Source organism: Pteropus medius, unplaced genomic scaffold (assembly GCF_902729225.1).
Source record: "Pteropus medius unplaced genomic scaffold, Ma_sr-lr_union100, whole genome shotgun sequence".
In the NCBI taxonomy this organism is placed as follows: Eukaryota; Metazoa; Chordata; class Mammalia; order Chiroptera; family Pteropodidae; genus Pteropus; species Pteropus medius.
Window position 1 is genome coordinate 409,403 of NW_024351647.1, and position 23,905 is coordinate 433,307.

Sequence of the window (23,905 nt, forward strand, 5' to 3'; positions counted from 1 at the left end):
GGGTAAAGTGACAGGAAATAAGGTGATAGGTTTTATTCTGAGTGAAATGGGTAACATTGGAGAGTTCTTTTTAAGAGCTATTTTTTTATTTTATTATTATTATTTTTAACACCTACAGCACCTGGTATTCCTAGGTGGTCTCCCATCCAAGTACTAACCAGGCCTAACCCTGCTTAGCTTCCGAGATGAGACGAGATCGGGCACGTTCGGGGTGGCATGGCCGTAGACACTGGAGAGTTTTGAGAAGAGATTTGTATGTTTATGTTATAGTTCTTCAACTAGATTAGAAGATAGAAACATTTTCCTTGTATTCTCTAGAACAGTGGTCCCCAGCCTTTTTGGCACCAGGGACTGGTTCTCCTATGAGAATCTAATGCCTGATGATCTGAGGTGGAGCTGAAGCCGTGATGCTAGTGCTGGGAAACGGCTGCAAATACAGATGAAGCTTTGCTCGCTCACCTGCCGCTCACCTCCTGCTGTGTGGCCCTGTCTCTAACAGGCCACAGACCAGTACTGGTCTGTGACCTGGGGGTTCGGACCCCTGCTCTAGAACATTTAACGGGTCATTAGTCTTAACTGCTATCAAATGCAGGATGTTCTTTGGCTGGATCTGGTGTGTGCCTCCTGTGCAATGAAGAACCTATATGATTTCCTTCTCTTCTGTTTTCTCAGTTGGTTTCTTAAACATTGCTTTGTATACCTTTCTGGGCTCTGGAGATAAGATCAGTAATGCAAAAAGAGAATAGAGTTGGGTTTCAGCCTGTTTCAAATAATGTAGTCAGTGGTGGCAGAGTGATTTCCTACTCATGAAATACTGATATGTCTGATGAAATGTTGCTTAACCTCTCAAGACCAATTTCTCTACATTTGGTAATGTATATTACACTACAGTTATAGAATTTTACTAGTTTTATTTTTAGTGCAGAAAGGACCATCCTCCTAATAGTTTATTATGCCCTATTATGTAGACACCTGCATCTTATTTAACACTCAAAGATACACATCACTTATTTGTATTCTTCTGTTTTATGAAAATATAGTAGTGTATTCAGAGCACCCGTTCAGTGAAGTCCTTGAACCAATTAATGCATTTCCTGAGAAATTCACGTGTGCGCATTATGCTTTATGGGAAGTTGGTAGTGAAATCTAAAAGTTTATCTAACTGAAGTTAGTTTCAGTTCCATTTCCTCTTTTTAAATTTTGTGTTGTGGATAGACATTTGCTCTTGTAGTAGCTTAGAATGTATACTTAGTTACTGAGCCAGGGGGCCATAGGTGGCTGAAAGCTAAATTATATTGTGTAGAGACACCATTCTGCTTTTGGTCTCATCATCCTTACCACCAACCTACATGTATTGAAATACCAACCAGGCAGTGTATTTTGCCAGAGTTTGTTGATCTAAGTTTGTATTCTAAGAAATCTCTGTTTTCAGTGAAGCAGAATGATCTTTACATGCTATCTAGCCTTAAAGGCTAGCTTAGGTTCTGGATAAAGAATTATTTTGTTGAAGCTCCACATGTAACAATTAATAAAAATATAATGAAGCCCATTATGTGTGTGGATTTTGAAGTGTTGATCATGACTCAAATCAAGTATATTTTATATCACCAACCTGGTAAGTATGTAGATATATCAAATATTACCCATACGTAAATTTTTAAAACAAAATATTCACAAAACAATACCCACATATACAGTGTACCATGGTCTTTTTTTCCTTTTACTCTTTTAATGTTAGTGGGAACCTACTAAAGAAATTATTTCATGACCCTCACTACTCATGGTTTGAAAAATATAGCATTAAATGACTGCACAATATTAGAATAGCTACAAGACTTGATAAAGAGAATCACCATGTAGAAGATTCTGAATCATTCTTGAAATACTAAGAAAGGAAAGAAACTGACATTTTAGAACTTAAGGAAGAGTCTCATTTTCTGAATATGAAAGAGAATACCAGAAGTTGTTCAGAGAGCAGTGTGCACATTTCATTGCAGAGTTACCTTGACATGTAGTTAGTGATCCAAGATCCATCTCTGTCTTAGAGTATTCTGATATGTACCTGTTATATTCCTGGTATTCAAAGATAAATAAGTAATTTTGAAAGAACCAACTAATTTAAACTTGAGCAAGGTAGTTTATTATGAGAACTACCCCCTAAGAATGGCCTTGTTAGAATATGCCTGTCCCCGTTATTGTGCTGTTTCTCACACTGGTTTCTTTTAACTGAGTCTTTCTTATTCAAGAAAGGTTTCTTTAGGGGACATTGGTTTTGTCTGTTAAAACTTAAGATGCATGATGTTTTAGCATACATATACACATCAGAGCCACACTTCTAAATTTTATAGTCTACTCTGATCTTGCCAGTTTTTAGTTTTTTTTAAAAAACACATGATTGGCAAAACTGAGTCTTTTTAAAAATAACTCATCAAATATGGACAGCAGTGCTGAGACTTTAATAATTACCAGTTGTGCTGATGTTTCAATTTGTCCATTGGTTTTAAATATAAGGTCTTGAGTTTTTTTGTTTGTTTATTGTTTTGTGTGGGACAAATTCATCATGTGTGTGCTTTGTGCCTTTCACTACTGATATGACTTGTTTGCTGTCATTGAGGTCTACAAAAATACTTTTGGCATTGTTAATACAATTTACAAATCCTCTGAAAGACCTTTTTTCTTCAGTGAAGATCCTACTACTGTGACATCAGAGAAAATGTTTTATTTTTACAGAAAACAGACTTATTACTATGCTTACTATTTTCAGCAAATAGCCTGAAAATATGACTTGAGAGGTATTTGCTATAATTCATAGTGTGAATTAGAAACTCAGGAAATATAGAGTCTTAACGATTAGAAAATGGCTCATGTATAAATGTGGGGTCCATCTTTAAAGGTTGAGGGGGTAAGAATAAAACTTGGAAATGATAATAGTACCCTAACTAAATTATTGGGAGGTTTAAAAAAATTTTTTTTTCTAACAATTAATTAGTAACCATTTGAACTCATGATTCTGAGAGGCAAGTAACTTGATTCTGAAAAGACTATTTGCTTCCTTAGTAGATGACAGGCCTAGTAGATTAGAGAGTCAGGGAGAAATAATAATTTTAAGCCTTTTCTCTTGTGCATTGGCTTTCCTTCTAGAGATATTAACATGCATATATAGGAAAGTGCACATACAGCTTAATGACTTCACAAAATGCTACCAGAACTCTATTCCAGAAGCCCTTTTGTGCCCACTTCCATTCACTGTTCTTCTCCAATGCCCTTCCCACAAGAGTTACTATAGGCAAATATTCAGGTTGTTTCTAGTTTTTGTTGTTACAAATAGTGCTGCTATGAATATTACTGTACCTTTTAGTGAAAATTTATATGCATTTTGTGGAGTATATATATATCTAGTAGTCAGTGCTGGGTCATAGAGTATGCATATGGTTATATTTACTAGATATTGCCAGACAATTTTCTAAAGCAGTTGCACCAATTTTTACTCCCATTAACAGTGTACGAGACATTCTAGTTGCAGCACATCCTTGGCAAAATATATTGTTTGACTATTCATTTTAGCTCTTCTCTGTGTCGATATCTTATTGTGACTATAAGTTATATTTCCCTTATGAGTAATGATATTTAGTACTGTTTCTAACACTTATTGGCCATTTTGATAACCTTTATAAAATGCTTATTCAAGACACTTGCTAATTTTTCTATTAGACTATTTTTCTTTTGTAGTTCTTTATGTATTGCATATATCTTCTACTCTATAGCTTACTTCTTCCACTCTCAGTGGTATTGTCCTCAGTCAAAGTTAGCATTTTTTGTGTCCTGTTGAAGAAATCTTTGCCTATAACATGGTCATGAAGATAATTCTTTTTTTTTCTTTAATTTAGTTATTTTAATTAGTTTCAAGTATACAGTACATTGATTAGACATCTATATAGTTCATAAAATGATCCCCCCAATTGCTCCCTCCCTCCCCTGACCCTCCACCTAGCCTGTATATTAATGCTAGCTACATTACCTGTACCATGCTCCCCATCCCCGTGACCATCCATCAGCTACTAATTTGTACTTCTTTAACCCTTCACCCCATTCTCCCAGCCCTCCAAACCCCTCTCCCCTCTGTCCGTCACCAAATTGTCCACTATATTTGTGAGTCTGTTTTTGATTAGTTTGTTCTTTTTATTCCTTAGATTCCAAATATAAGTGAAATCATATAGTGTTTATCTTTCTCTGTCTGACTTAAATACCTTCTAGGTCCATCAAAGCAATATCTTTTTCCATCCCCTTCCTGTTCATATGTAGGGGTCTTGTTTTCTTATCCTTTCAGCCACTCTTCCTTTTGGTTGGAGCACTTAATTCTTTTCCATTTAAGATATTTATTGATAGGTATGTAGTTGTTACTATTCTTTATTTTTGTTTTTGATACATGCTTTTTCTTCTTATAGGAGTCCCTCCAACATTTCCTGTAATACTAGCTTGGTGGTGATGAACTCCGGTAGCTTATTTTTGTTTGGGAAGCTTCAACTCTGAATGATAGCTTTGCTGGATAAATTATTCTTGATTGTAATTCTGAGTCTTCATCTTGTCAAATATTTTTTGCCAAGCCCTTCTGTCCTGCATAGTTTTGTTTTGTTTTTGTTTTTGTTTTTGACAAATCAGCTGCCAGTCTTATGGGTGTTCCCTTGTAAGTAACTGTTTTTCCTTTGCTGCTTTTAATATTCATTCTTTGTATTTAACCTTTGGCATTTTAATTATGATGTGTCTTGGTATAGGCCTCTTTGAATCCCTGGTTTTTGGAATTCTCTGAGCTTCTTGGGGTTTTGTGTCCGTTTCTCTCACCAGGCTAGGGAAGTTTTCCAGCATTATTTCTTCAAACAGCTGTTCAACATCTTGATTTTCTTCAGTTATGCCAATCAGGCGAATATTTGGAGCCTTAATATTGTCCCATATGCTCCTTAAATTATTTTTATAGTCTTGACATCTTATCTTTTGCCATTCTGATTGAGTGTCCTTGGCTTTCCCATCCTCTAGATAGGGCATTTGATCCTTTATTCCTTTGTTTATTCCATTTAATGTACTTCTTATCTCAGATAATGTGTTCTTCATTTCAGACTGGTTCCCTTTTATAATGTCTACTTTTTGTGTTTTTTTTTATCTCTTTGTTGAAGTTCTCACTGAATTTATCTATACTTCCCAAAAGTTCATTGAGCATCTTTATAACCAGTGTTTTGAACTCTGATTTGTTAGATTACTTTACTTCATTATCTGGATCTCTGTTCTTTTCTCTTATATGATTTCTACTTCTTTGTCTTACCATTTTGGCTGCCTTTCCGTGTCTGTTTCTATGTACTAAGCAAAGCTCCTAAGTCTCCTGGTCTTATTAGTGCGAATTTGTGAAGTAGGTGTCCAGTGGCACAGTCCCGAGAGGGGTTCAGCTACAGGCCAAATTTAGCCCAAGCCTCTACCCCACTGGGGCCACTCGTTAAGACTCAGCAAGCAATCCACAGATGCTGTGCTTATAGTTGCCTCAAGCCACACCAGAAACTGAGGCCAGCTGTCTCTAGAGTGAGTCTAGGCACTGCTCAGCAAGGAGCACCTGACTTGCTAAGGATACACTTGGATGTGGCTTGGATGGGGCCACGAGCTGGGGGAGGTGGGGTTTCAGGGAGTCCTCTGGGCGAAGCAACCTCTGTTATCCAGTTTGATGACGTCACGGCTATGGTGGCACTGTGTCAGGAATACTGGTAGCGGGGACGGTACAACAGGGAACAATAGATACCGCCGGCACTTCTGTACAGGGCGAGTCTTGCTTCAGCCCTCACTCTGACAATGTCTCCCTGTAAGTCCCTGGTGCCCCTTGTGCGCAGCCAAATTGGCACTGGTGCTCAGATTGAGCAGGTCCATCGCTGCGAAAATCTGCTTGTGGATGTGGCCCCTTTGAAAGGCTTCTGCCACTGCCGCAGCTTTAGTCTTATTCACTAGAGAAAAGGCAGCTCCACGTCCTAGCCCTGTCTTACCTTCTGCCATTGCAGGGTGATTACTTGGCTTTCTCCCTAGTTGTATGGCTTCTTCATCAAGATCCCAGGCAATTTTTCCTTGCTGCTTGCTGCTCCTTGTTTCCATCACAGTTTTGATTCGGTCACCAGAGGGATGAACAGAGTCTCTGTCATCTTTGCCATTTTTTTTCCTCCTCATCCTCTATGTTTTTTCTCCAAAAGTTTTTTTAATTTATTTTTCACATTCAGATCCATAAGGAATTGGTTTTTTTGTCTCTATTAAGGTTGTCATTTTTGGTGCATATAGATATCTATGTCTATTTGACCCAGCTCTGTTTATTTAAAACCACATCCTTACTACACTGCAGCCACACTTTTATCAAACAAGTGGCTGTATATGTGTGGGTCTGTTTCTGGACTTTGTTCTCTTCCATTAGTCCACTTGTCTATCCTTGAGCTAGTACTGCTCTATCTTAATAACTGTAGTTTCATAATGAGTTTTGATAACTGGTAGCACAGGTCCTCTAGCTTTGTATTGCCTTGACTGTTCTTGGCTCTCTGCATTTTTATGTAAATTTTAGAATCAGCTTATAAATCTTACTCTAAACTCTTTTTAGCAATGTCGATAGTGTAGGTGAGTGATCCCCAAATATTTTTTGAATGTCTCCGTTTTATTAAATCATTCTTGACCCATTTCACCAATACCTATGTATTATTTTATTTAAAATTATAAGCATACTAACATATTAATATTGTTTACACTGTGAAGCTTTTGCGTGCTTTCTTGGAGACCACTGATTTGGACAGTAAAAGCAGCCTGTTGAGTAAGGAATGGTGAAAAAGGGGAGGATCCAGTATTTGCCGGAGAAAGTACTCTTTTTCACGCACACTTCACTTTTTCTCTCTCATTCTATTTTCAGTTGTTCAATCCCAAGGGCCAATGGAGTTGAGTGAATAGGCATATTAATTTATATGGGAGAAAAGCTTATTGACCGAATAAACGTCCGGTATTAGAATGTGATCTTGGCTTAATGCTTGAGGATTGTCTAGTGCCCCTCTTTTTCACTGGTCTGGGCTGCTTTCAAAATAGCCTCTTCCCAATGCCAGTCTACTCCGGCAGAGGGAAAAAGATGTGTAATTAATGTTGTTTACAAACCTACCATACACCAGTGTCTGCTGTGGGCAAGGTATGTTAATAGTCATGGTCCCTATTTTCTGGTTTGAAAAATCATATATGCACATAGTAAAAATATACACACAAACTTGGAAAGATTTTAAAAATAAAAACTTCTAAGATAAAGGTAGAAAGAAGGCATAATTAACTGCCAGGTTAATGGTAAATGATTAGTGTTAAAATTCAGAATGGGAGATGACTTTAGGTTGAAATGGATGAAAAAGTCATTATAGAAATGGTATTTTTTATTCTTTAACTCCTACAGGACCTGGTATTCCCAGATGGTCTCTCATCCAAGTACTAACCAGGCTCGACCCTGCTTTAGCTTACGAGATCGGGCATGTTCAGGGTGGCATGCCTGTAGACAGAAATGGTATTTTTTTAAGTTGGATCTTGAGTGGTAGGAATCTGGATAGGAGGAAGGATATTCCAAGTTAAAGATTTGAGCCAAAATAAAGGAAAGTAGTGAGAAAAAGGGCCAGAAAGTAAGTCATGGGAGCCTTTGACTGCCAGTTCTGTAAAGATTTAGATATTAAACCAGGAGTGTAGCCCTTTTCTGGCATACTTTCTTTAAAAGATGTTACAGTTGTAGTCCTGGGGGAATAAAGTTTTGGTGGCTACTAATAAGCAATGAGAAGGAGTAATCTGGTAGCAGGCTTCAGGGAGGCTGCTAAATCACTCAGGTCGTTATAGCATACCAATGGGGATCTCTGTCATTTGATGAAGATTTATCTCAGAGTGTGATATCAGGAAACGTCAGGCACAGGGGTCCTTATTAAAGATGTTCAGCAAAAGTTTAAAGTATTGGGTACTATGAACCCAACTGTGAAATGGTTATAATAAAAAAATTATAAAGAAATGAGCAAAGGACTCTGACTGTTTTGGATATGGATGAGCATTGGCAGTGGTGGAATCACTTCTAAAACCTAGAGTTCAAGAGATGTTCTAGAGGGAATGGTAAATTCTATGTCAAGTTTAAAGCGAACACTTAGGTGTGAGATTAGGAACTCTTTGATCTTATGAGTGTGGATAAAATAGAGAAGGCCCAGGTACAGGGATTTACAGGGAAAAAAATTCTGGTTAGAAAATGTAGAGAGTGGGCAATGAAGTGTGACAATTAAAAAGAATAGGGAGGTATCTAGGAGGGACAGTTGAGTTAAGTCAAAGTTAAGTTTGTAAGAGAGGAGACTCAGATTTGAAGACTGAATAGGAAGAAGGCAGCAAAGAGGGAACTTGAACATAGAAGAGAGACAATTGATGGGGATGCAAAAGTTGTTAATTACCTATTTTATGTGGTATAAAACTCTAGTGTATACAGGCAAGAGCTCTATAATTAACAAAAAGATATTTCTGTACCACAAAGAATGTTTTTCAGTGTTCAGAAAGACTTAAACTTAACATGAAAAAAAAAAGTACTCTTAAGCAGTTCTGTCATTTTTTTTTTTTAATTCCTTTTTTTCCCTACAGTGAGAATGCAGTTTAGATGTTTGGACTATATAAATGTCCCTCTTGTTTTTGTGGTCTGGTTATTTTAGGCACCTTGCACTTACAAGGTGCTTAAATGACTTAGTGAGTGTTGGTGCATTGTATTATTGTTACTTTTCTCTTTGGAATTTGGTGTGTATTCTCATCTGAAGGACTGTCCTTCAGCCTAAAAATTATATGTATAATCTTACTCAGTATTTAAAATAGAATTTTGTGAAAAGTTCTAACTTTTCCATGGGGGTTGGGAAATGTGAGTGGGATTGGTTACTCGTTTAATCATTCATTGATTTTATTGTACATCAGTTATTTTTGTCCGGCATTTCTTGGCACTGAGGAATACCAGCAGAGAAAAGCTAATGTATAGAAATCTCAAGAGTAATTGCAGTAAGGGTCAGCTTTGTTTTTTTAATGCAGAAAATACTTCATTCTGTTTCTTTGGTGCCTTCATTTGTTTTATAAATAGTAGTAGTTACTGTTATAGCAGCCTGTCTCCTAAATGCAACTTCCTATGGTCAGAACAAGGTGATGGCTTTGTTCTTAATTCCTCTGAGGACAGGTAATGAGTGTAGACTTAATTACATGTTATCATCTTGTTCTTGGTAAGCTTTCTCAGATCACATGGATCATATTCAGCAGTCTAACCCAATCATAACGTTCCCCACCGCATCCCCCCATGGATGTGAGTAAATCTGGACAGTGAGAACGTCTTTTTCCCCCTACACTGTGCCTATAAAAACCCTTGTTCTTAACCTGCAGTGAATATTAAATTTGAATTCTGTGTTACAGAGTTCAAGGAAGTACCATCCTCATAATACTGGCTTTGGGATGATAGATAAAATATGAAGGAACTAATAACTAGCCTAAGAACACAGATCAGATGACATTTAGGGGTGTTCTGAACAAAGTTTAGGACTTCAAAATCTCTTACTTGACATGAGTGCTTGTCTGATATTTCCTTTTCTTGTGATGCTATGTTCCACTTAATTTCATTGCACTCCACCTTGCTTTGCTGGTGAGAATTACAAGAAGAAATAGTATTTAGTTAAAAACTTTCATGAATTAATTCTCAGACACCTCCCTAATGTGGGCTCTAACCAGAGCTCCTTTATTGTACGATTTTGCAGAGGTTAAAGAGTGCAGGTCTCACACATACGAATCTTTCTTTTCTTTTTTAATCTTGTTTTGCTTAGAAGAATAAAGACAGAAATCACAATCTGTAGGAAATATATCATTTGGCCATATTTTAGGGGAGGCAGAACAGATTTTATGCTATAACCAGTTAAACGTCACATTAAGAATGATGATTGATGGAAATAAGAGTACCAGCATTGATTCCATCTCCTATCTCAGTCTCAGTGAAACTGTTGTCATGGTAATGCTACTTAGGCATCATATGTGTTGAAGGCTTTATATACTCTACAACTCTAGTGAGCCAACAACCTCATAGAAATCAGGGCCATTTCAGATTTTGCAATTTAAGATATACAAAAGAATCTAAACATAATTGTTTTAAAAAGAGTGGTGTGTGTTTTAAGTTTTAAACACTTTTCTCTATTAAATGCTTAGAGAGCTTTGACTGACTATTGATGAAGAATCCCCCAGAGTTTTTGAAAACTCTTCCCCTAAATGTTAATTTGCAACTGTAATATCTATATCTATATCTATCATCATTTCCTTAGATCATGAGAGCTGCCAATAACCCTTTGTGGAAAGCTCTCGGAAGCCATTGTGTTCAGGATTTTTCTGTATTTTATTTCCTCCTTTTTGTTTGGTCACTTAGAATATCTGTGAAAACAGAATCTATGTAGTCTAGCAGTTGATGTATAAACATTACTCTCTTTTATTTTCTCTATATTTCTTTTCTCTATATCTAAATTTGTTGTTATTTAACAACACAAGCAAAAAAATTAATTTCTAAGTAATATAGACCTAATGTTAACATAAGTATTCTTTTTAAACAAGACATAGCAAAGTATGGCCCCTTGTTAAATGAGTAAGTCTATATCTGAGAGGAAAACATCTGTGTGGTTTCTATGCTCTACTGTGGCAAGAAGTGTGTAGCTGTGGAGCCTATTATTCTGCCCTACTTATTTTCGCTTAAGACTTTTACTTGGTGCCAAAAGACTCAAAAAAACCCCTAACTGAACTGCTGTGTACATACTATGGTGCTGGCAGCAAAATGCACACAGCTGCCAGTGTCTACAATGTAATGAGACATTTAAGAGCCTGAGGAGGGGACAGCAGAATAGCAAAACCTGTGACCATATTATAACCAAGTCACATCTCCCATAGTGTGACCTTCTTTTTCTTTTTTTTCTAGTTTGTTTTAGGCTAAAATAGGCTAAAGAAGTAATGAACCTCCTTTTCTGTGCCTACCCCCACCGCAGTCATCTTACGGAATGGTATTTAAGGTGTCCTTTGTATTCTTTCATATTAAGCGTTAAAGTTTTCTGTGTCTAGCAGTTCATGTCATTAATGATGGGAATATGGGTACTGTAATACCAAGGATCACTTGTACTAAGGAAGTTAAGATAGAATCAAAGTTAAGAGAAAATAATCTAGAAAAATATAGATTAAGTAAAATATACTGGGAGTAGTTAGAGTTTCTCTAAAGCTAAGGCTATGTATAGTGAACATTTTGAGCTAGTAGATTACTTTTTTTTACATCTGGAATTAGAAGGCTATAGACCACCTTGACTTAGTGATTTCCAATGAGACTTTCATTTTAACCTAGGTCCTAATACAATAAGTGAACATGTTCTAATTTGGGAGTGACCACCTCTAGAAAGAGAATTGTCGTTGGACTTTTTCCAGAAATGTATCACAAATGACATATTGTATTAAAAGAACTTCCTACAGTGAAAGTTGTATCCCTTAATAACTACAATGTTGAAGAGAAGATAAGGAAATATTCTTTAATCTTTTACCTTTATACTCTAGGAATGAAGTAAAATACAGGTTTCTGTTGGTTTTTGTTATTAGAGAATACTTAAAATGAGAGTAACTTTAAAATCCCTGACAGAGACATTCTTTAGTTATTTTTCTTTAGAAGTTAGTAAAGAATTCAAGTCTGTAGGTCAGCTACTGCTGCTACCTCAGCCACCTGGGTGGCATTTAGACACCCCTACTAGCAGCCCTGGACTACTACTATAGCTGGATGTCATGAATAGTGGTTGCTATACTTGTTATCTCTTCTTTCCTTTTGGGGAGGGTGGGGCAAAAGGAGCCACTGCTGATATCAGAAATGCACTTTCAAAAAACGAGAATTTTTTTACCTTTGTCTATGCATCAGTAGTAGGGTTTTTAAAGTAATGTTCCTTGCTATACAGTACTGGAGGAACAGGGTGACACCCAGTCTAATAATCTTTATAATGATCTTCACAATAGGCATTCAGATAATAATGGACATAAAAACATGTAGAAGTGGATGAACTTCAATGTAGATGCCAGCCAACATAAAGAAGAGAAGACAGATATTGTTGAAAAACTGTCAGAAGTTTAAAATTCTTTTATAGATAATAATAGAGACCTCAATATCTAGAGAAAAAAGTCAAACATATCAAAGCAACATGGACTTACCATTGTTAATAAAGTGTTGTAAAGAATTCCTTACAGTGTGATTAAAAACTACCAAAGATGGCCCAACTCTGCTGGAAACAGTTAAAGCCTTTCATTTCGTTCATGACCATTATTTAGAAGATGCTGATTGTTTCATGGAAGCAAATTATGATACACATGTCCTACTAGACAACTTGACATGGCTTCTCTCAAACTATGATCCTGAAGAATCCATTTACTTTAGGAGAAAATATGTACTGAACAAAGAAGCGTTGAAGAGATTTGATACTGGAATTATAACTATTGTTCTTCTGCAGAGGGTCCTGGTTAATGTTCACCTTGCCGTTTGTTTTCTTGACTTTACGACAATGTATAAATTTGACTGCCTTATGCATTATCTTCATCTATATGGTTATTTAAGTTATCAACTTGCATTATTTGAGAAACCAATTAAAGAAGTAATCAAGAATGAAGATCCAGCAATAAAATGTCTAACACTGAAGAAAGAACTGCATCTGCAATATAGAACACTAATCCCCTGACAAATTTTTTGTATATAAATATTCTACACTTTAAATCTTTCATATGAATGACTGTAAACTGAAGCTTTAAAATGAGTTGTGCAGTCTTTTAAAATGTGTTATTGATACAATAATATAAATGAAGAATTTATATTTTTTAAATGGTAGTTTCCTATTCCTGACCACTTGTATTGATGTCATCAAGTAAAACTGCCTACCTTGCTAGATCTACACGCACTATGTTAGTATACACGTGATGTTAAACAGATTTGTCTTAAAGAAAAATTTAGAAGGAAATATTGTTGGTCATCATTGTTTTTAACTCAAGACATGAGTTTGCATCGACGGTATTACAAATGAACCAAACTTCCCCCATAAATACAGGCATAGTGTTTTGTCTAATGAAAGTTCTGCTGTCGTTATTCACAATTAACAGTATCTCTTCCAAAAAAAAGATAGAATTAGAAATGATACTCGTTTAAGGTATATTAATAAAACTACATCTCGAAATTAACATGGACTGTGACTAAAATACATTTGGTTCCAAATAGTATTTGTTTACTAGAATTAATAATATTCACCCGGAAGAATGTCTTTAAATAAGATGTTTAATATGTGACCCTTTTCCCCCCAGGTTTTGATTACATTAAATATAAGCGTCAATGGCACTAATTTGCATTTTTGTTTTGTAGTCTCTGGTTTTCAGCAGCCACTGTAAAGCAGTGAGTGGCTACTCAGACCAGGTCATTCATCAGCGGAGATCAGCTACCTCCTCGCTTCGTTGCTGCCTGCTCACTGAGATGCCATCTTTTTTGTGTGTGGCCAGTCCACGAGTAAGTACCACAGGAGGGAAGAGACAAAAATAGGTGGTATTTGAAGAAATAAACCAGTTTTCAAGGGATCTATTTTTTTTAAACAGAACTGTTTTAAGCTATTTGGACCTTGAGAAATATATAAATCCTCAGTATTTAGAAAGAGCATCCATGCAACAGTCCTGGCTTTCCCAAGACAGCACTCCTCACTTCGAATTGTGTTGGTTTAAGAATAATTGTACGGTAGGTAGGAGTGGCTTCTTTCCCTGACCATGTCTCTCCTATGTAGTTCCTCTTGTTTAGTTAGGGGCTCTAATCTACAGTGGGAGCAAGCCATCTGTCAGGTAGATTACCACCCAACAGCAGGGTCAGGGACAGTGGAATATTTGAAAAGGAGAGAGAGCCATTTGTCACCTGTGTTGAGGTTTTTGAGGGTTCTTCAGAGGAGGGGGCCAGATTGGGAGGGAGATTTGATCTGGCCTTATCGCCTGAGTGCAGCCTCTAGATAACAAAAGGAAACATAACACTCTGTCATCAAGAACCTTCTTAGTCTGGTGTTCTCTCACTTTCCTGAGCAGCCCCGCCTGGACTGTGGTTCACAGGTATGTTCCCTCTGAAAAAATGACTGTTGTGCAGTATTCGCCATTCAGCAGTCATCGTCTTACAGGTTGGAGGTAGTTTCTATGGTGGTTTCAACTTTGAGCAACTGTTGGATCCTTCCTATACCCTATTTATCAAAACAGGGTACTCCAGTAATTGTTTACAGTATTCCTACAAAGGCTACTCTTGGCACCCTGTGGTTGTTTACTTTGCTTACATATTCCACACTCTCTTTCCAGTCCTTACTGATCAATGCCAGACAAAAGCTATCTTATAACCTCAAAGAAGTATATGAAGGTCAGAGAAGCAGAGTAGAGATATGACCATGCTCTGTGGTTAAAGCAAAGAACAAATTTTATTCCAGATTGTTTCATTTTGCCCTAAGGGACACCTTTTTCATTTAGCCAGAAGACTCTCAGTAGGCTGACATTTTCTTACTCTTCTCTTTTTTTGTTTTGTTTTCTCCATGCATCCTAGCAAGTCTACTGTTTACATAATTGTATTCAAAGACAGTAAAGCCTTTTGAATCTTCTTTAGTGATTTACATCAGCGTGCATCCTTACTTCATTATCAAAGGTCAGAATTTGGCAGAGGATGCAAAGAAAGATGATGAATGGACATGAGACAACAGTATTTAGTCCTACTGATTTCTGCCTGCCTAGATTTCTTTCTGTTCGTCCTGTGATACGTGAATTTGATCCCCATGCCACTATCAACTTCATTTGGTTTATCTTGACTATCCAAAAAGTATTTAGATTTTGTATGTCTTTCCAAAGCATTCTTGGTTAAGCTGGTGCAGAGAAATGCACTTTTTTTAGGAAAACATCTAAAGCCAAGTACTTTCATAGAAAGCAGGCTTCAGGCTTCATAGTTGTGTGGTTTGTTTCCTTCTCACTCTCCTAATCCGATGTATATACTGAGACACGATAAGAGGAGGTCTAGATTTTTAAGAGCAGTATGTCAAGACATTTTTACTTCTTATATTCCCAGTGTTTTATAGAGCCAATAAAAAGTGAACTGTCTTGAACTGTAATTACATTTATGGACATAAAAATGCCTTTATTTGCACCATTTGGAGCTCTCTAGCCAACCACTCTGAAGAATAGCCCCACTCTCCCAACATACTCATACATGCATACACCAACTGTACTACAGAGTGTTATTTTCTGAGGAGCCAGAAATCTAAACTATCATGCCTGGTGCTGCTGTTTCCCTAAAGAACAATAAACAGTAACTTGAAGAGGACTATAACAGCATAAAGATGTGGTGGCAGTCAGGGAGCAGGAGAAAGTTTTTATCATTTGGTTGAAGGGTTCCTGCCCAGCATCCTACTCAGCTCCTCTTCCCATATTTATAGAGTTCCTTCACTTAGCATGTGCTAAACTTGAAAATAGGAGTAATTACACCATGGTTATGAGGGCAGGAAAAAGGTTTAAACATGTCTGGATATTTTATATACACACAAACAAAGTATTTCAGATCAGACCTGGGGTGTGAAAAAGTTAACATTTTATTAAATACCTTAATTATATTGATTTCTAACCAGTCTATGGCTGAAACTGATTTCCTTTGAAGTGTCAACCTTGGCCTTGAGTTAAGACAAATTAGTTTTCCTGACACATACTCTGAAAACTTTAGGGTCAGTTCAGGAAGAACTGTGCCATTAAAGAAGGAACAGGAGTTCTTTTCTCATTAGCCAAGGGAATAGTTCTGCAGAGTTAATAAACTAAGATCCTTGGAATTCATCTTACCAAAAAACCGTAGCGCTTGGAGCAGTCACGCTTCTAGAGCTAGAGCAGGAACATACATGTCTCCAGGAAGGACGCGCTAAATGCTTGAGGAGGCAGCCCCTGAAGATACTATAGTTTAGGAAGTTAATGAAGCAAGAAACAGAGGTTAGCTCATGTGGGACTAAAGGGAGTATGTATTTCCATTTGTGGGGAGGAAAAATGGTATGTCATGCTTCATCTCCCCCTGCTTCTGAGCAATCAAGAAGGCCATTCAGGGTTAGCAGAAAGGATAGAAGTTGTCTAGGAGAGAGCTGCCTGGGAAAGCAGGATTTAAATAGAAATGGACTTGTTTGCCCCTTTTTGGACCTCATGAGTTCGCTGCTTACGTATTTACAACATGACATTCTATGATTCTGCATATATCTTGATCCAGGGCTCTTGCCAAAGAAGCTTATCAAAACATTAAAAAATATTTCACTAAGAACTGTACCCTGCAAATCTCCCAGTTTCAGTTCTGGACTTGGAAGGATATCAGCAAAATGAAAATTAGAAGATAGATAAAAGTTCATAACTGGAAAAAAATTGGTTTGATTTTAAACTATTAAGAGTGCACAAGTTCCTAGGCAGGGAAAGTATTCTTCCTCATGTCACTCTTCTACCCTTATTCCTTCGGGCTGTCTAGCTTTCGATTTTTCATCTTGAGAATATGGGCCCAAAGTCTTTATATATAATTCCAGTATAAGTTCTGCTGCTCTACAAATTAAAATCCAGTAGTTATCTTTGAGTGTAAAATTGGCCAATATGAGTCTCATAGACCAGTGGTCCCCAGACTTTTGGCACCAGGGACTGGTAATCCTATGAGAATCTAATGCCTCATGATCTAAGGAGGCAGTGATGCTAGCGCTGGGGAGCAGCTGCCAATACAGATAAAGCTTCACTCGGTCATCCATCACTTACCTCCTGCTGTGCAGCCTGGTTCCTAACAGGCCATGGACTCATAGCAGTCTGTGGCCTAAGGGTTTGGGACCCCTATCATAGACCATACTTGACTCATCCAAGAGTGCATGCTGTTTGAGACAGAACTGTAGTCCAGACCACTGCTTCCTTAACCATTTTTATGGAAGTATAGCAGCTGTTGATTGTGAAGTTCTGGGACTTGTACCCTAGATGATAGATGTCTACTCTGGTCCAGTATCTGTAGGGCCACTGCCAGGGCAAACCATCTGAGGGAGAGACCCAATTTTATCCACTTGCTTTGTATTTCAGTGTTTATTTGCCTATGCTCAACTTTCAGTGAGAAAAATGTTATTGGAAGCAAGAGAACAGAATCTTTTTGGAGAGAGTAGAGGTGATATGAGACTATCAAAACCTGCTCCTAGTACTCCTGCTCCTAGTACTGTCTGTATAAACCATTTGCTGTGTAAACCTGTCTGGGTTTTGGAGCTTTATCTGCCCAGCTTGCTGTGACCCTCGGTAATTTTGCATTTGGACTGTAGATGGCACTGCTTTCTAGCAAACTCAGTTCAGCTTCACTGAAGGCAGAGTAGTATATTCTGTGGTTATTGGTAAATGATGCTCTTTCTGTGGTTTTGGTATTCTCTAGTCCCCAGCAAAGGCACCTGCAGCCCCAGAGTAAGCTGGCTGACTGTACCCCAAGGCAGTATGTTTTCAAGGCTCAGCCTGAGATAGTGGGATGCTTGTTACAAACCTAGATCTATTGGCTCCTCTCATCTGAATATGCAGCTGCTTATTAAAATAGTAACAGACTCAGATAGCTAAAGAAGAATAAAGCCTATGTTTCTAAATTGACAGAAGCCTTCTTTGGGGGCGGGGCAGCATTTGAGTGTTGTTACACCTTGTGTTGAGATAAGAATCTGTGCATAGTCTTTGCCCTAGCCAAGAAATGAGTCCACTGCTTCTGGCAATTGCTCTCCCATTCCCCATTCCCCAGCTTTCATGGCATGAAAGATTCTCTTATTATCCATTGTTTGTCAGTCAGCAACCTGGCAGAGAAGAAGATTTGCCACAAAATCATTAAAGATAGCTCCAAATATGCCACACCAGTACCCTAGTTCTTTAATGATGACTGACTAGCTCCAGCTCCCTTTCTGGCTTTACCATCCTGTGTATGGCAAGCAGAACTTTGCCAAAAGCAACATCCAGCAATGAAGGGAGGTGTAAAGCAGTCAGACACATACATCTATGTTAGAATTATTCCTAACCTGGTGTCCCAGTTTATCTGCAAGCTATAGCAGTCTTTGGATCTTTATAGTTTGTTGTTGGTTCATGTTATAAGAGGTTATCCTTTTACCTGAGAAAGCTCACTAAGGCAGTTATTAGGGACAGCTTAGTTCATTAGGACAAGGAAAGTAAAAGCACTAACCTAAGAATTATCCACATTAGTCAGATTTCAAAGTGGAGGTTCCCAAAAGGCTAAGAAGGTGTGGAAAATGTGAACAAGCCCTCTCATTTGAATCTTTGTCTACAGGTCACCGCAGTGCCATTGGATTCTTACTGCAATGACCGAAGTGCAGAATATGAGCGGCGAGTGCTGAAGGAAGGAGGGAATCTGGCAGCCAAGCAGTGTTTGTTAAATGGAGCCCCTGAACTGGCAGCAGACTGGCTAAATAGACGATCCCAGTTCTTCCCAGAGCCAGCTGGAGGACTGTGGAGCATTAGGCCTCAGAATGGCTGGTCTTTCATCAGGATTCCAGGTGAGTCCTCCCTTCTCTTGAAATATGTTCCCAGCTTTGCGGTTTCAGATATATGGAATTCAAAGTTTTGGGGGTTTCTATTTTCTTTTTGCCCTTAGTAACATATAGGTAAGAATACTTAAGTAATTTGTGACTTGAGAGAGAAGTGTGCTTTAGGTTTGTGTTTAAATACTCTCCTTTGATAAGGTTACAGTTGAGCAAGGAATGCCACTCTTAAAAAGGGGACGGGGTAGAAATATACATGATAGGAAAGGCTCCAGGTCGAGTGAGTACAGTTGTCTTGTGCCTTTGCCAGCGGGATGAATGAGAATGTCGTCACTCACAGAAAGCCTAGTTTAAGTAGCATAAACAGTGTCCTGCCCAAAGCACTAGAGATCTGAATGATAACCAGAAGAAAAACAGTGTGTTTTGTGCCAAAAGGCTAGCGGATTCCCAGACCTCCCAGGGTCAGGGTCGTGGGTTGAGAGGAAACTAGGATTTCATCTTTGCTTTAGTGAGACTGCTTTTAAGGAAATTGAACACAGGGTTTATAGGCTCATGTTTTTTGCTTACACCTGCTGGCAAACTGGAGTGGTGGCTTAGAGCTACTATGTTAGTTTTGGTTGTCCACATTCTCTGATACTTTGATCGTATTAATCTTATTGGCATGTAACAGAAGTTAACTGGAGCTAAATAAGCATTCAAAAGAGAGAATCTGCTGGTTCTGGTTTTTCCATTTTAATGTTAACTTTGTCTAGTGTCAAGAGAACTTGGGTCAACCTGTTAATAGCTTTGGGGGTGCTTTGAACTGGAAGATGCCATTTTAGGTATACAAGAGCAGTATTATAAATAGTCTCATAGCTGACTTAGTACATGTGAAAGCAGTAAGTGAAGGTATATTGTTGAAAAAGGGGAAAACCCAAGCGTAAAGCACACCTGAATACTAATGGAAATAGAGGGATAGAATCTAGCAAGTATGAAAACCACAGAATCCCAGGCAGACGATGAGCACAGGTATTGAAAGAAGTAAGTTAACACCTATTTCTTCATTTTCCCTTTTTCATTCTGACTGCTTAGTTCCCAGTACAGGAGTAGAAGGCTTATTGCTGGCGCTGTGGGAATCTCTTGTGGCTTTTCCTGTTCTTTGAAAGAAAAATGGACCTTGTTTAAATAGCAGGAAGTGTCTGAGTTCTTTTCGCATCGATAAAAAGCACCAGCCTCACTGGCTGTTTACTGTGAGAACCAACCAGCTCCTCACTGACCCTATTGTGCTCTGTAGACTGCTTGGGACAGGGCAGTGAGGGGTGGGGAGTGTCACTGGAACGTGTATTTTATATTTCTTTTCTCTGGACTTTTACATTTTCTGTTCCCTGAGAAGGGTTTGTTCCACACATTCTTTGAGAGACTAACCAAAATCTTCTGGATTTCACACCTTGAATGTGTCTCCATGTTTCACCAGTTGAAGGATGTACAATCTCTTCAAAAAAGTCTCATCTCCTTGGTAAAAGGAGATATTAATCTGTTACCCTGATTTTACTGCCATGGGATACATTGCTTTATGTCTGAGCAGGATTTTAATATTGGTCAGTAAGAACTTTTATGTAAGTGAAAATACTATAAGTTCGAACCGTAGCATTATAGGAAAGACAGCAAGAAAGTATGTCTGTTTTCAACATTTCTTGAGCTGTTTTAAAGAAAGGGCTGGACACAGGTTTGACTGGGAAAAATCAGCCTAAGTTCTAGAAACTAGTGCTCTTGTTGGCTCTGCACCTGCTTAGCAACAAGTTGTGCTCTTGTCCAGTGCAACTTTGGTAGCTCTGAAAAAATTGGGTAATCGGTGCCAGGCCCAGAAGACACAGGTGTGTACAGAGAAAGAAACCAGTTTTTCTGCATAATACTACAGGCCGACTTCCTTCATCTAGCATGCTTGCCAGAGAAGCAGAAATATTCATTGCTTAAGTGTTTTAAGGCTATTGCTTTAAGTCTCTTTCTTCTTAGGCCTTTTCCTTCAGAGCAGTTCAAAGAAATTCAGTCTGTCAACTTCTACCTCCCCACCTACACAATAACAAGCTAATAACAGGTACCACTTATTGCTTCTTTCAGGTGCATCAGAGTTCCATCTAAGTGTATGCACATCATCATCATCTGAGCTTTCGAAATCCTAGCATCAGTTAATTCTGGTTAGCAAAGTAAAGTAGATGTGGGAAGCAGGAATGTGTGAAAACCATTGAATCATGATTTTGAGATGAATTGCAGCTTCTCAAAATTTAGACAAATATTTGTGATGTGGGAGAGACGGTAAACAGGCTGCAGAAATCTGATGAGCTTAGCTTGACCATGCTTGCTCAATGTCTGAAAAATGTATGGACTTTTCCCCCTACCTTCCTGTGCTTTTAATAAGAAAAGAAAGAAACTTAACTGTCTCAAGCTGATTGGTAGCTCTGTGGGGAATGTTTAGGAGCTATCAAAATTGAGGGACCCCAGGAAATCCAATTAAAGGAGAAAACCTTGAAGTTGTTATGAAAGCCTTACTGCCTGATCAGACTTGGAATTTATATAGGCCTTCTTGTCTGGTGCCAGGGGGAGCTTAGCAATTGGTTCTGTCCCAGCTGCAGTCATTTGATTGTGTTGGTAAAGAGACCAACAAAAAGAAGAGCATTTCAATAATCTAAACAGGACCAAACAAAGAGGCTGAACAAAGGTGTGTGCCACAACATCGGGGGTGCTGGGGGGAGAGTAGAGGGAGAGATGTGGCCTGGCAGCGTTCCGAAGGTGGGAAAAGGCAGGCTGCAGTGCAGAGGAGTAAACATCCAGGACCTGTGGCTTTGTAGCAAAAACAGAGTGGCTGATGATTTGTTATAGTGCTGTCAGCACATCCGTTCTCATTTGGTTTATACAATAATTGTACACTTGGCAAATAGTGGCAAGAGCTGAAAAATGACTGTTGAGAACTCTTGGATTGCCCTGCAGTTCTGAGGAACAACCATGGGGTTCAAACCCAGAAACTAAAGATAGACAGTATGTTTTCTTAACAGTTTTCTTTTATACTTTTAGTGGTCAGCCATCTATGTAATATCTCTAGCCTTTCTCTCTTCCTTTTTGTGTGCCACAGTCACTTCCACATATACTCTTAAATCTCCCAGCCCCTTAAGCCTCATCTCTTTCCCCTCTTAATAACAGCAATTGTTCAGGGCATGTTTATAAACCAGTCTGCAAACAGGAAACTCTACTTCCTGAAATGTGATGGGAGTTGAATGATACTGAATGGATAAGATGAAAATTTGTGAGTTAAGTGTTCTTTAAAGATCTTTGGCTGAAATGATTTTTTTTTTTTTTAATGGGAAGAGGAAGGAGACAGCACAAGTTAGTGAGTGAAAGCAGCTTTCATTTCACAGAAACCCAAAGTCAATCTTTCTGGAAAAATTGAACGAGTCCTAACGTCCTTATCAAATTACAGCTTAGAATAATGGCATTTACCAGCCAACCTATTAGAAATCATCCAGGAGAAGGAGTTTTGTTTTGTTTTGTTTTTTTAAAGGCAGAAGTGGGTTTGTTTATTTGCATTTCTTGGTGTTTAAGTTTCTCCAGGGGCAGGCAAGAGCAGCCTTTGTTTCTTTACATTCTCGTGCTTTTAGGAGATAAACCATTTAGTCACAGAATTAGCAGAAACAAATATCTAGAGGTAGTATGGAAAAAGAAACATCAGGTTTCTCAGGTCACAGTAGATATGACATGGACACACTCTTAAGATGTCCATGTGTACCTGCTGTCCCCTGAGCAGGGAAGCTTTCAAATGCCTATGTCTGATTGGTAACTGTCAGTTGGGAGGGAACCTACGCCGCCTTCTTCTAGGATATTTCTTTCCAGAGCACTACCGAGTCATGATTTAACAGTGCTTTGCATTCTTCTGTAGAGACTTTCCTGCTCTCATGATGGCAAGCATTCTGGTTGTAGTAATTTTGGTTGCATACAGCTTTGCAGTGAGTGATTTTGCTGCTTTAATTAAATACAGTTTCCCCCTCCTCCCTTCTCTTCTCCATAGGCAAGGAGAGCCTCATCACTGACAGTGGAAAGCTGTATGCCCTTGATGTCCTGCTGACTCGGCTCAAGTCTCAAGGACATAGGGTCCTTATCTACTCCCAGATGACCAGGATGATAGACCTGCTGGAGGTAGGAGAAAGAACCTTGGGGACCTAGGACACCTTGACATTTAACTTTCAGAAATCAGACATCTTTGACGAATGTCAGTCCTGCTTAATTGGAACTCAAAACTTGTCTTTGTGATTTTATTCTCTTAAATAGGAGGAAAAGAAGCTCTTGGCAGATGCGAGAATATGCAAGGGATTTCTGTCGCCTCCTTTATACCAATGAAATAGAAAACCCCTTACTGCCTTCCTTTACTGAGGAAGAAATTCCCTAATTTTAAAGTAGATCGGAACCTAGGAACTTTTTGAAAAACCCAATGAGTTTCTGTATGGAAAACAAGATTTGAGATTAGCTCTCGATTTGTAAAAACCAGGACGTGGCTATTTAACCTGAGTTAATGTAGTGATTCTCAACTTGACTACGTATTACAATCTCCTGGGGGAGCTGTAACAAATACTGATGTCTGGTCCCATCCCCAGAGATTCTTATTTAATGAGTTTGGAATGTGGCCTAGGCATCAGGATATTTGAAAGCTCCTAAAGTAATTCTAATATGCAACCAAAGTTAACAACCACTGGGTTATGACGAAAGGTAAAGCAGTGTCTCACTGTGCAAGGCAGCTTGTGGTTTTTTTAGTTATCTCTGTTGACATTCTCTCTGCTTTCTTGTTGTCTGAGTAGTCGCTTGTTACTTACAGGAGAGGAAGTCATGGATAGGCATAAGAACAGGAGAGAAAGAGTGAGGACAAATAATCACAAACTGCTAGAGTAGATCTTCAGTACAAGAAAGTTGGAGAGTCACACTGGTCAAGAGGCTAAAGCCCCTGGATGTCAGTAGTGTATAAATAATCTTATGTTTTTCCATGTATCTTATATATCTAAAGCTTCCTATTCTTACCCTGCTACTCCACGGAGTGGTTGGCAGTAAATAAGTGGAAATTGGACCATGATTATCACTGTTTAGGAATAAGGGAATGGGTTTATATCAGTACCACAGGAGTGAAGAGATAGCAATAGGGAAGAATTTTTAGGTTCTTTGGAAGCCAAGGCTGGCTTGCTTAATTTTGCAATGAGTTTATTTAAATTTAGTGGCAGGTTCCTTTTTAATAACCTAGCGGCTTCTTTTGGCTAGAGATATAAATGATATTTGAGGTCAGTTTAATCACTAAGTCTTATGTTTAGTTTAGTGTT

At 38.3% G+C, this 23,905-nt stretch overlaps 1 protein-coding gene and 1 pseudogene across 3 annotated transcripts in view; one reads left to right on the forward strand and one right to left on the reverse strand.

Annotated features, from left to right (window-relative positions):
• Positions 1–23,905, forward strand: part of INO80 (INO80 complex ATPase subunit) — a 104,780-nt gene that overhangs the window by 52,918 nt on the left and 27,957 nt on the right. For all 3 annotated transcript variants that reach the window (XM_039843851.1, XM_039843848.1, XM_039843850.1), the window contains 3 exons: positions 13,427–13,567; positions 18,365–18,590; positions 22,612–22,739. In XM_039843851.1, the coding sequence (XP_039699785.1) occupies positions 13,427–13,567; positions 18,365–18,590; positions 22,612–22,739 (495 nt within the window). The remainder of the gene's footprint in view (positions 1–13,426; positions 13,568–18,364; positions 18,591–22,611; positions 22,740–23,905) is intronic.
• LOC120587274 (uncharacterized) lies at positions 110–228 on the reverse strand (annotated as a pseudogene).